Source organism: Epinephelus moara, chromosome 12, assembly GCF_006386435.1.
Source record: "Epinephelus moara isolate mb chromosome 12, YSFRI_EMoa_1.0, whole genome shotgun sequence".
NCBI lineage: Eukaryota > Metazoa > Chordata > Actinopteri > Perciformes > Serranidae > Epinephelus > Epinephelus moara.
Window position 1 is genome coordinate 5,908,749 of NC_065517.1, and position 13,254 is coordinate 5,922,002.

General features: G+C 43.5%; 1 protein-coding gene across 1 annotated transcript in view; it reads left to right on the forward strand.

Annotated features, from left to right (window-relative positions):
* The window catches only part of arhgef4 (Rho guanine nucleotide exchange factor (GEF) 4), a 333,579-nt gene extending 321,333 nt beyond the window's left edge, over positions 1–12,246 (forward strand). Inside the window, exon 13 of the mRNA XM_050058488.1 lies at positions 10,167–12,246. Within this exon, the coding sequence (XP_049914445.1) occupies positions 10,167–10,324 (158 nt within the window). The 3' untranslated portion in view covers positions 10,325–12,246. The remainder of the gene's footprint in view (positions 1–10,166) is intronic.
* Positions 12,247–13,254: the final 1,008 nt, after the last annotated feature.

The following is a 13,254-nucleotide window of genomic DNA, read 5'->3' on the forward strand; positions in this document are numbered from 1 at the left end:
GCCAATTTTGGTGAGTTTTGGGGCATGTTTAGAGGGTCAAATTCCAGTTTAAAGAGACGGCGGGAGAAAGAAAGAAAGAAAGAAAGAAAGAAAGAATAATAAACACTACAAAAACAATGGGGTCCTCGCCCTTCAGCCGAGGTCCCTAATAATTAAAGCTGCAAGCAGCGATGAACGGGCCCTCGCAGTCCACGCGCATCGGGGCATGCTGCCTTCGGGGGGCGTGCACCTAGATGTCTTGTCAGCTGTAATAAATAAAAAAATAAACGTTATCTCTTACTTACATTTCCAATATATAGGTAGGCACCCAACCCACGTATGTATTTTTCCAAAAAGTAGAAGCTGAATACATGCCCAATAGTTCAAGGTCTTCTGACTCTTTAAAAGTTGACATGGTGTCTCTAGCTCAAAGTATGAGGGACAAGAAGAGGTTGAAAGTCGATTAGTTTTGAAGAGGATTTGAAGATTTTCCAATTTACTTCCGTTCACACTAATTAGACTGCCACCAGAGCGCCACCTATTGGCCGATTTGCACCGAATTTTGCACAAACCCTCATCGGGCCATGGAACACAATTAGCACAAGTGTTGTGGTAATCCAACTGTATTTGGTCAAGATATGAAAAACTGTCTGTTTTGAAAACAATGTGCAGGAATTTGTTGTTTTATATTTTGTGCGTTTTTTGGACTATCAAAATTCTTTTAACAGCTTTTTGTCAGAAGGGTCCACAGATGCTTCATGCAAAGTTTGGTGCAAATCAGACAAATCGCCTCGGAGGAGTTTGAAATAGTAGGTTTTTTATTGTTCGCGATTTTGCAAATGGAAATTTAATGCAAAAGTGGGCGTGCCTTACATCACACAATTCAGCTGAATTCAGGGAACACTGAGATATAAAGTTTCAAAACGTTCGTCATGTTACATGGGAGTTGTGGGCCAAAAACGCTTTTGCATTGAAAATAGCGCCACCTGCTGGTCATTTTTGGTGTGCGAGTTACAGGGGCCAGTCTACACCACCCCTATCAATTTCATTTCCACAAGTGTTATGGTGTTGGCACAGTGCCAAATATTAAATTAGACGGCCACCAGAGCGCCACCTAGTGGCGGATCGGTAAGTCCTTCGTCAGATATCCTCAGGAGGGCATTGACAATAATTATACCAAGTTTCGTGTTAATCCGCCCAACCGATGTTGAGATATAAAATACTTCAATTTAAAGAGCGCCACCTTGTGGTCATCACCCGAAATTTTGCACTGAGCCTCAGGGCCTCATCAGGAAGTAGTAAACTGAGTTTCATGTCATTCGGACACACCAATGTGGAGATATGCAACACTTCCTGTTTTGTACCAAATCTGCAGGAACCTGCTATGTAATAACTTAAGTATTCTTTGGAATATCGAAATTCTTTTAATAACTTTTTGTCAGGAGACTCCACAGATGCTGTGTGCAATGTTTCGTGCAAATCGGTGAAATTGCCTAGGAGGAGTTCGAAAAAGTAGGTTTGCGACATTTTGCGAATTTGCGAAAAAAAAACTTGTCTCGTCTCATCTCGTCTCGTACAAGCGGCCGAAATGAGTTTCCTCTGCAGGGTGGCTGGGCTCAGCCTTAGAGATAGGGTGAGGAGCTCGGACATCCGGGAGGGACTCGGAGTAGAGCCGCTGCTCCTCCACATCGAGAGGAGCCAGTTGAGGTGGTTCAGGCATCTGGTAAGGATGCCTCCCGGACGCCTCCCTTGGGAGGTATTTCGGGCATGTCCAACCGGGAGGAGACCTCGGGGCCGCTCCAGGACACGCTGGATCATCGCCCGGCTGGCCTGGGAACGCCTCGGGGTTCCCTCGGAAGAGCTGACGGAGGTGGCTGGGGAGAGGACTGTCTGGGCTTCTTAGCTGAGGCTGCTGCCCCCGCGACCCGGACCCGGATAAGCGAAAAAAAACGGGAGGCGGAAATGGCCGTGGCCTATATCACGAGATTCAGCAGAATTGACTGAACGCGTGGATATAAGGTTTTCGAATGTGCCACAAAGTATATGGGAGTTATGACCCAAAACGCACTTTCCTTGATTATAGCGCCACCTAGTGGTGACCATGTGCAACCACCGAAAAATATCGAATTTTGGATCCGGCCGGACGAATGTGGAAAGTTAGAAGCATTTTGAAATTTGGGAAAGGGGCGAAATTGGGACACGAAATGTCGGAATAATAATAATAATAATAAACAGCGCGATTACAATAGGGTCCTACGGACGACTTCGTCGTCGCTTGGGCCCTAATAATAATAATAATAATAATAATAATAAACAGCGCGATTACAATAGGGTCCTCCGCGGACGACTTCGTCGTCGCTTGGGCCCTAATAAACAGGGCGATTTCAATAGGGTCCTCCGCGGACGACTTCATCGTCGCTCGGGCCCTAATAATAATAAACAGCGCGATTTCAATAGGGTCCTCAGACGACTTCGTCGTCGCTCAGGCCCTAATAATAATTCCTTCAGTTTCAATAGGGACTTCGCCTGGCCTTCGGTCGGTGCACGGGCCCTAACTAGAACTGCAAGCAGTTATGAACGGGGGCCAAGCCTCCCTGTGCAACTCGGCCCCCGTGCCCCACGGAGCCCAGGGAAGTCGGCCCCGAAGCACGATGGGCTCAGGGCGAGCGCAGGGACGCGGGCTGATATCCGAGCCGCGGTATTTGATGTAATGGTAAACGCGCCGGAAGTGTGAAAGGCTGAATGTGTGGCAATTTGGATTTATTGTAATAAATCACGCCCACTTTGACCAATCATTACTTAACTTTATGTCCGGCCTCAGGAGTGACCCCACATCACACTCACCAAATTTTGTTCAAATCTTGTACTTGAGACTTAATGTTTGTGGGTTTTTAGTGCCCCCCCATTAGCCGATTTGCACCAAATTTGGCACAGAGCCTCTGGATGACCTCGAGAACAAGTGAATTAAGTTTGATGTTAAAAGCAAAATATGAAACAATATGTGTTTTTTAGCTAGCAAAAAGATTGTTTGGTTATAACTAGCCCATTTTTTGGAGTGCCAAAATTCTTTTGATAACTTTTGATCAAACACATCTGGAGATTCTATGTGCAAAGTTTCACACAGATGGCGCTTAAACCGTAGAAGTAGTTCGAAAAAGTAGGTTTTGGATATGTTGTGACTTAGCAAGGGAAAATTGCAGCAGAAGTGGGCGGGTTCTATGTCAGAAAACCCACCTCTATTCAGGAAATACATTGCATTGATGTCCATGAATGTGTTGTTTAAAATGTGGAAGTTACAGGCAAAATCGCATTTGCATCTGTTATAGCGACACCTATAGGCCGATTTGCACCAAATTTGGCATAGAGCCTCTTGATGACCTCGGGAACAAGTGACTTAAGTTTGATGTTGAAAGCATTTATTTTGACCAAAATATGAAACAATATGTGTTTTTTAGCTTGCAAAAAAAATAGTTTGATTATAACTAGCGCATTTTTTGGAGTGCCAACATTCTTTTGATAACTTTTGATCAGACACATCTGGAGATTCTCTGTGCAAAGTTTCATGCAGGTGGTGCTTAAACTGTGGGAGGAGTTCGAAAAAGTACGTTTTGGACATGTGGCAAATTAGCAAAGAGAATGTGCAGAAGTGGGCGGGGCCTGTGTCAGAAAACCCAGCTCTATTCAGGGAACACATGGATATAATGTTTATGAATGTGTCATGTAAAATGTGGAAGTTACACGCAAAAATGCGTTTGCATCCGTTATAGCACCACCTAGTGGAGCATATGCACAATTTTTGGTATGGAAGATCTGTGTCCTATTCAATATGTACCCTATAAATTTCACAGCCCTCAGCATAATAGTTCAGCTGTAGTAAATGTTTGTTGTTTATCCTATAATAAGCCATGGCCACATTGACCAGTCATGACTTTCAGGAATGGCCCTACATCATACTGACCGAATTTCATAGAAATGGGTGTAGCCGTTTAAGAGATATAAACTTCCCATATTTGTAGCGCCTCCTAGTGGCCAACATTCGCCAAATTCAGCTCATACCTTCACAGTGTCATGCCAACTAAGGATCTGAGATTTGGTGTTGATAGCATTAAGTTTGACTGAGATATGCAACACTTTAAATTTTTATAGCTAGCTACACAAATTTGTTCATTAATAATTTGCGGAATTTTTGATGGAACAAAATTCTTTTGATAACTTTAGATCAGGTCCAGGTGAAGAGTGTACGTGCCAAGTTTCATGCAGATCGGACAAAATCCCAAGGAGTTCAAAAAAAGTAGGTTTTCCAGTTTTTGCGATTTTGCGGAGAAAAAAAAATTATAGGCAGAAGTGGGCGTGGCCAATTGCAAAGTGATTCAGCTCTATTCAGGGAATCTGGGGATATAACGTTTTTGAATGTACGACATACGGTGTGGGAGTTATAGGCCAAAACGCGTTGGCCTTTGTTATAGCGCCCCCTGCAGGCGGACATATGTAGTTTTTGCGTCTGAGGTACGTGCAGGGGTCTGGACCAACCCTCCAAATTGCACCACCCTCCCTTGCACGGTTTAGCCTGCAGCACCACTTTTATCAACAGAAGAATAAAAATAGAGAAAAACTACAAAAATCTTTACAAAAAAAACCCAATAGGGTTCCTAGCACCGCTGGTCCTAGGAAACGCGTCTGCTTGCATACACGTTCCCCGAGGCCCCTCGGGCTTGGCCACCTAATAATAATAATTAACAGCGCAATTACAATAGGGTCCTACGTGGACGACTTCGTCGTCGCTCGGGCCCTAATAACAAATAATAATAAACAGTGCGATTACAATAGGGTCCTCACAGACGACTTCGTCGTCGCTCGGGCCCTAATGAAACAAGCATGTGATCAGAGATGGGGAGATGGACAGCAGAACAGTTGAAAGGAGTGACACCTGAGCAACACACCAAGTCCAACACATGACCTTTAGAGTATGTAGGGAAATCATTAGTGTTGTCCATGTGAATATTGAAATCACCCAACAGAATTATATTGGATGAAAGTGAACAGATGTGGGTGAGAAATGTTGTGAAATCATCAATGAAATCCTTATTGGGTTTAGGAGGACGGTAAATATTGACTAAAACAGTTGGAGTAGGTCCATTCAGTTGTAGAGCCATAGATTCGAATGACTGAAACACAGGCACAGTAACAGATGAGACCCTCCAAGTCTGGTGGTGAATTATCGCAAGACCTCCTCCTCTGCCGGTGAGACGGGGCTGGCTGATGTAAACAAACCCAGGTGGAGTAGACTCGTTCAGCTGGGAAAAGTCATTGGGTTGTTGCCATGTCTCCGTTAGACAGAGAAAGTCATACTTGCGGTCAATGAGGGGATCCTGCAGTAGTTGTCCCTTGCCAGAGAGGGAGCGGATGTTGAATAATCCAAGTTTGACGTCGAAGTGTTGGTTGGAGAAGCTAGCGTTAGCCAACCTGGCTAGGCTAGCTAATGCGCTGTGGTCCACCATCCTGCGGGCGTTTCTCGGAGGGTGGCGGCGTGATGAGGACCAGATGGAGTTTATGGCAATGGAGTCATCGATGTGATAGCTTGTCCGGCTCCGCGGTGGATGTACCTCCGATGGAGAAGGCGAGCGATGTCCGGGAAGTGGCGCAGTACTGGCGGGGGAGCGGACTGGTGGAACCGAAGTTGAAGGAGCTACGCACTCATATATTGGATCAGGGTTGACGCTGGATTTATTAAGAAGGACAGGACAGTCCAGGAGAGCACAAAGCTCACAACGAGTTTGTAGATTCACATGATGAAAGAGCAGATGTTATTCACCGAACAGTGGTAGCAGTGGCCAGGTGAGTAGAACGGCAACACGCTACAGGTAATACCACGTTTGCCGAGAGTAGATGATCTGCTGCAAACTGTGCAGATGATCATAAAAACATTAAAAACAACAGGAGAGCAGCGGCAGCTAAACGCGCCAGCATTCACTCAACCAGAAAGAGGAGTCAATTCAGTTTGTCCGTGAGGGGGAGAAATACAGAAGTAATAAGTTAGTAAGGAGGCAAGGGTGTGGCTGCCTAGAAGGTGCTTGTGATTGAGAAATGCAAGTAGATTTAGGAGGAAAGCTTGTTGTTCCCCAGTAAATAGTTTTTACCAATCAGAGGCCTGGCATAGTGTTGTGGTCAGTGAGTGAACGGATAGTTTATTCATCATTGAGCTGACAGTTCCTTGGGAAGCCACAGTGGAAGAAGCCCATGAAAGAAAAAAGCTTAGGTATGCAGACTTAGAAGCAGAAGCTCAGCAGCGAGGGTGGAAAACTAGGATTTGTCCAGTGGAAGTGGGGTGTAGGGGATTCATAGCAAGATCAGCTGTCTCGCTCCTGGGGGAACTCGGACTGCAGGGATAGAGTTTGAAGAAGACAGTGAAGGAAATGTCAAATGAAGCAGCTAGATGTAGTCAGTGGATTTGGATGTAGAGGGATAATGTCAGTTGGGGGCCAGCAGGAGGAACTACTAGACAGGGTACATAACTCCTTGAGATCAGGTGGAGAGATCCACCAATCAGTCCTCTCAGGAAAATCCAGGAAGAAGAAGGTTATTTAAGTGTGGGAGTGGCCTATCTGAATTCCTTCTGTTTGAGACCATGCTGCAAGGTGAGTGTGTTTGCTGATTCTGTGAGTTAATCTTTTCTATCTCCTTTAACTTTAGCTTATATTGGAGTTATGATATGTAGTGTGTGAAATAGGGTATGGTGAATGTGCTAGGAAAGGTAGTATCGGCACGGTCACTACCTGGAGCTCGCATCAATGGAGCCTGGGTTTGTTGAAGGTGGCAGTGCTGTTTGGGCTGAGAAAACCATGTGTAATGTAAGGTAAAGGAGGTTGTTGGGTTGGTGCGGGGAGCAGTCAGAGCTGGCATTAGGGGAGTGTCTCTGGGATGTCAGAGATCACTGTCTAGCCTCCTGGAGGTGTCATGGGACCAACTAGAAGAAACACTGGTGAAAGGAGGTTCCCACCTGATGACCCCAAAGACGTGTTAGTTATCACTGCTCACTGGTCTGTATAGTTAAGCCCTGACATAATAGCTGATCATAGGGCTTAGGAGGTTATTCACTGAGCGCTGATCCTTTATCTAAAGCACAAATTTCTTGTGTTTATTTGAACTGATTTGGCTGGGAGGACAGCAGATGGCAGCTCCAGAGACCCCAGCACCATCAATGGAAAATTGCTGATCCAGTAGGAGGGAAGTCCTACTGGATTAGAACCCAGTGCTGGGGTTTGCTTTGCAGGATTGATGTTGCTATCAAGGCTGTTCTAAATCAACATGTCCTCTCAATATCGCCCAACCTTGTTTTTTTTACTTCACTTTACCCCACTCTTAAAACCCCAGAAAAACAAGTATGTTGGCATGGCTATGCATCAGTGAGGACTTAAAATGATGTCAGATTCAGGCGGATACATTTGTCTCTACTGCTAGGTTAGGGAAAATTGAATCCCACTTCCCCTTGGAAATCAGTTGGACGCAAGTGGATGCAAGGTCAGACTGAAGATGGAAACAGGGTGTAATGAGTTGACAGTCCTGTTTAATATCAGGCAATGTGTTTGCCTGTGTGGCGTTACTTAGTGAGGCTGTGGATTTTCCCATATTGCTCATTCGGTCAGCTGGCTTACAAAGTATTTAGTGTTATTGCCTTGGCAATGTGCGTCCATGAATTTGGGGGCAGAGCTTCTGAAGGAGGACCTGTGTTTGTTTGGGTTTGGAGTTTTATGATCGAAAGTCTTTCTCCTGAATCAGACTCCACCTTCTGCTATTGGTTTTACTGCAAACTCAACTCCTCATTCTTTCTGTACTGTCTTTATAAATTTAGCATCATGTGCATTTCCACATCTTTCCACAACAGTAATACCAAACTTACCTCGCTGTTCACTTACAGAAATATTGCTTTTATTCACTAATTATTTTCAGTTGATTCTTCTTTGCCACTCTTTGGATCAGAGTAGAGTTGCTGTTATTGTAACGGGTCCATGTCATTGGTCCCATAGCCCATTGGTCCGACATCCCATTAGTCCGACGTCCCGTTGTTCCGATATGTGATTATACTAGGCTATACTGTATTTGTGTACCATAGAGGATCAGCAAACGCAACAAAAGTAGGCTACTGGTTGAGATACAAGTACCATAGAGAGAAGAGAGTGAAACACCATAACATCCTGTTATTAACTCTGGGGTCGGGATTGTGTGGGGAGCTCTCCGCTGTGCTGAACGGCTCCCGGCGGGCATATTTCTGCCTTGATGGTGCGCCGCGACCGGCTCTGGGTCAGCTGGGAAAGGCTTGAGGCGAAGCAGGCTCACGGCTTATGTGTTTGCCACTTTCTTTTTCATTTTAACCCACACCATGATCTTTTCCTAACCCTAACCAAATGTTTTTTGTACCTAAACCTAACCAGACCTTAACCACAGGGCATCATGATGATTTCGGAACAACGGGACTTCGGAACAATGGGTTTAATATGGTGGGAACAATGGGATGTCGGACCAATGGGCTGTAGGACCAATGGGCAGACCCCATTGTAACTTCACTCTTTCTGCACAGTTGTTTCACAAATCATTCCATCAGCTTAAAGAAAATGTCCTCCCCTTCCTTAGTATGTCTTTAATGTGAAGTATTGAGTTTCATTGATGATATAGAATAACAGCAAAGGAACAGCAAAGTAGAAATGATTGCAATTCCTTAGTAAGAGAAAACAGTTTTATGTGGTGACCATGACATGACTCTGCTGTTGTTGTTTTACTGATGGTATTAGTTCCGTGGGAAATGTAAGCCAGAATAGGTAATTTTGCCAATGCTCAATAACTTTTTTGCACAACATCACACATTAGTGTGCTGTCTAGATGGAGGGCAGGCAACTGGAGGCCAAGAAACGTAGGCAGATGTTCAGCCTGCTGTCCCAGCACACAACAGCAAACAGGATAGCACTGGCTATGATTCTGTGGTTGCCAGTGCTACTCTGTTTGTTGTTGTGTCTGGGGCAGCAGGTTGAGAGCAGCAGATGCCAGCAGACTCAACAAACTAATTCATAAGGCCAGTAATGTGGGGGTGGAGCTGGACTTTCTGGTGGCAGTGTCAGAGAGGAGGATGCTGTCTAGGATACATGTCATCTTGGACAATGTCTCCCACCCACTCCATGATGTGCTGGACAAACACAAGAATTCGTTCAGTGTAAACTCATTCCCTCCATATGCACTACAGGTCGCAACAGGAAGTCATTCCTGCTTATTTATATTTTTAAATATTTGACATACTAGTGTAAATGTTGTACCATATTGTACATCGTTAAGTTTACATTTTTACATACTTTGTACCTATACTTCTTATTCTGCTTCTATAATTCCCTATGCTTGACACCAGAGCAACTGTAATGAATCACAATTTCCCCCCAGGGATCACAAGTATAAGTTGTGTTGAACATGCCTCAAGTTGGATGCAATTACAATGTGCTGTGACAACTTCTCTGTGTTTTTAAGAGAATTTCAACAGACTCTGGGAACAGTTGACCTAGTAGGTAGAAAATGGTAGCTAAAAATAGTCGACGTTAGCTAGTTACGTTAGCCTGACAGCAGTGCATCCATATTATTAGTGGAAATGTAAATGACAGTTACCCAACCAAAAGGAAGACAGCACTTGTTTCAGTTGTGGACCTAATCACACACAAAATAGTCATAGTCCACAAGACTTTTGTACATTTTAATCGACTCGTCTTGTAACGTTAGTAACGTTAGGAGGTCTGGAGAACAAGGTATTTGTAATGAGGATTGTATCCACACAATGAAATTAGCACGTTATGGAAAAAAACATCACTTGTCTTCGTTTCATACAGAACAACAGTTTCAATTTGTGACGATACTTGCTACCTGCAGGTTCATACAGCCCTTTTTATTGTCACTTTCCTCTATTTTTAACCCACACAGTATATAGATTTATCACTTCCTGCCCTCCTTTTGAATTTTGTTATCATTGTCATATGATTGCAGACAAGCTATAGCAACTGACTTTTATTACTGTCATTATTTAAATGCGTATTTTTATTCTAGAATTTACAATGTGCATCATTTTAGGCCCATGAGACACATAATAAATACTGATGTGGAATATATAATGTATATGAGATCTCTTCAGAAAGATATTTTCTGTTTATCCCCCTCAGCAGTGACCAGACCCTACTGCGATTTCCTTCTGCGACAGAAGCACCCCTCTCTCCCCACTGCTTTGCCCAAGCAGCAGGTCTTCATGCTGGCTGAGCCCAAGCGCAAAACCTCCACCTTCTGGCACAACATTGGCAGATTGACACCTTTCAAGAAGTAAAGAAAAAATCAGAAAGGAAAAGGAAGCTGTGGAGAGAAGAAACAAAGGAGAAGGAAGAGAGGAGCTCTCTGTTCATGCCTCAATAGACCCTTTTTAATTATCTATTTTCTTTCTTTCTATTCCTAACATGGCTCTAATGACAAACTGATTTATTGTACAGATGAGGATGGTTATAATGTTAAGGAGATTCTTTTTTGAAAGCACTTTATAGGTTGGTTAACAATCAGACTTTAGAATGGTCTCCTGTAGACACTGAGTGAAACAGGGAGAGTGGACTCTTGCTTAACTTACTACTATTACTACTCCTACTCCTACTACTACTACTACTACTACTACAATACTACTACTGTACTGCTGTGAGTGACTTTGGGACTCCTGACTGTGTTGCCTCTATGAAGACGTTGGCTGTCAACAAAATTATGTCATTTGTTTCCACTGTTGTATTGTTTTATGATTTCACAGTTGCCAAGCATTCACAGTGCCGGATGATTTGTTTTTATTTGTTTGTTATGTGTCTGTTTATGAAAAAAAGGGGAAAGACAGGGGTACTTTCCTGTGCTTTTCCATAAAGGCCCGTTTCCACTGAAGAAGTTCCTTGTACTATTTGGGGGGCAGGAACTACTACGGGAACGTGCTCTCGCTCGGCCCTCTCAACCACCGTGTCTCCACTGAGAGAGCGGAGTAGGAGGAAGGATCCTGTATGTGACGTAATCGTTGCGCGACCATTTTGACCGGGGTGACGTAGGGGCGTAGGGACACCATTAGCCGTTAGCTGTGTCTGTAATAACTCCGGTCACGGTCCGTGAAAAAAATATTTTCTCCAGCGGATGTCTTAGTTACAACATGATTGAGCTAACTGGAGTAGTTTCATGTTGTATCCGAAATCAGGAGGCTTTTAACAGATGACGTCCTGATGTTAGCTGTGCTGCTGCTGTTAGCTGTCCCTGTCAGCTGATGCTTTCTAGACATCGTGATTTCCCAGAACTAAATAAATACCACACATAGCAACACAAAACTGCTTTGCTAGCTCAATCATGTTGTAACTAAGATATCCGCTGGAAAAAATATTTTTTTTATTATTATTATTATTATTAGTTATTATTACAGACACTGCTAACAGCTAACGGTTAGCCCAGCTAATCTACGATAACCATGTTGTTATTTACAAAACATCACATCCAGCCCTGAGTATATCCAATCAGCACCAAGTAATCCCCAAGCCCCAGCCAGGAGTTTCTCGGGGCCGTTCTGACTACCTAATCCGAGGCAGGGACTTGTTTAGCCCCTGTAAAAGTTCCGGAACTCTGTCCTTAGGGGTCGTTCCTGCGGTGGAGACACGCACCAATGGCCCCTGCCCCGTAAAATTACCCCGAAGTTCCTGCGGTGGAAACAGGCCTTAAGTTTTTATCTGCCAGGGTTTAGTTCTGTATGCCTCTGGTGCATTTATGGTATTTGCCCCCCCACAAAAATACTCAACTCATCACTGATTGGGAACTTTATATTCAAACAAACATCAGCAACCCACAAACACAACTAGGTGGCAACACACATTCCTTGAATCTGATCCATGACACCTCCTTAAACACTACCATGTTAATGAAAACAATCTGTTCTTTATTGCTTTCTTTTTCTTTCTTTCTTTCTTTCTTTCTTTTTAAGTGCCATTTGAAGTGTGTAATGGATGACTTAAAATGACATGCATGGATGTGATGAAAAAATACTGTGAAGAATATTTTTTATCTGTGAAGAATCCTGTTCAGGAACTGAAGTGTCATCGTGCTACCAGGTTGACGGCATCACACAACACACACACACACACACACACACACACACACACACACACACACACACTGACACACGCTTTTATCTACCATTCCTTTTGACAGCCAGTGTTCCTGATCTGTGTATCTGGTCTCCAGTATAAATGCAGCCCACTCTGTCAGTGCAGTCAGTGAAATATGCTCCTTTTACCTTTATGTTCAAATGTTTTAGCTTCCGACAATAAGGAATATTAAACATTCCTATGCTGTCAGTTGTGACTGTAAGTCGGGGTGATTATTACAATATTTTCACACTGAAGTATTGCAGTGTTCAGCAGACATCACGGGGAAGTGTAGGCACATTGTGATGAAGCTCTGTCATTAGCTTAGCTGAGGGTTTAACTTTCAGGTTGAACTTACACATGATATTCAAGTGAGGTTTAAAGGGCCATACCAGTGATTAAAGGGCCATACCAGTGATTTTGTAAGTGTAACCTCCTAAACAGTTTTCATTAGCATGCAGTACATTTTTTATATTTTTTTCCTATCAAGATTGTCATACCCTCTATTATTTTCTGTGCAGTATGAAGATGAAATTGTGTCATCCATCACACTGTACAAATCTGATTTCTTTCTACAATACTAGCTGAGGCTACAGATGACCCCGCCCTAAGGCCAAGGGGGGGCCTATGAAAAGGTCTATGGTTGACCCTTAAATGGGATCAAGTACAACAATTAACTTAGAGTTAAATCATTGACAATGCAAGTTATGTGTATTCACATGCTAAATAAATATAATTTTATAATTGAAACACATTTCAATGTCCCATCTGACCCACTCTGTCCACCTGACAGAGGGGTTCAGATGTGCAATACGCAGAGCTCACAAGTGTTGCCAGATAAAACAGGCAAAGCTAAAGGTGAGAAGTGAGGTCTTGTCTATGCTGTCTTGTCGGAAAGGGGGACAAATACCGCTCAAAAGTTTCATTAAATGTTGGCGAGGAAAAAAGGAATATTGTCATTTTTCAAAATAGTATATTTAAATATTTCTGCAATCTGTGGTCCCTAAACAGTCTTGGGATTACATAAAGTGGGTATGACTGGAAAACTGAGAGATGACAGCCATTTACTCTTTACACTATGTAAGTTCTGCACACAATTTGACTAATA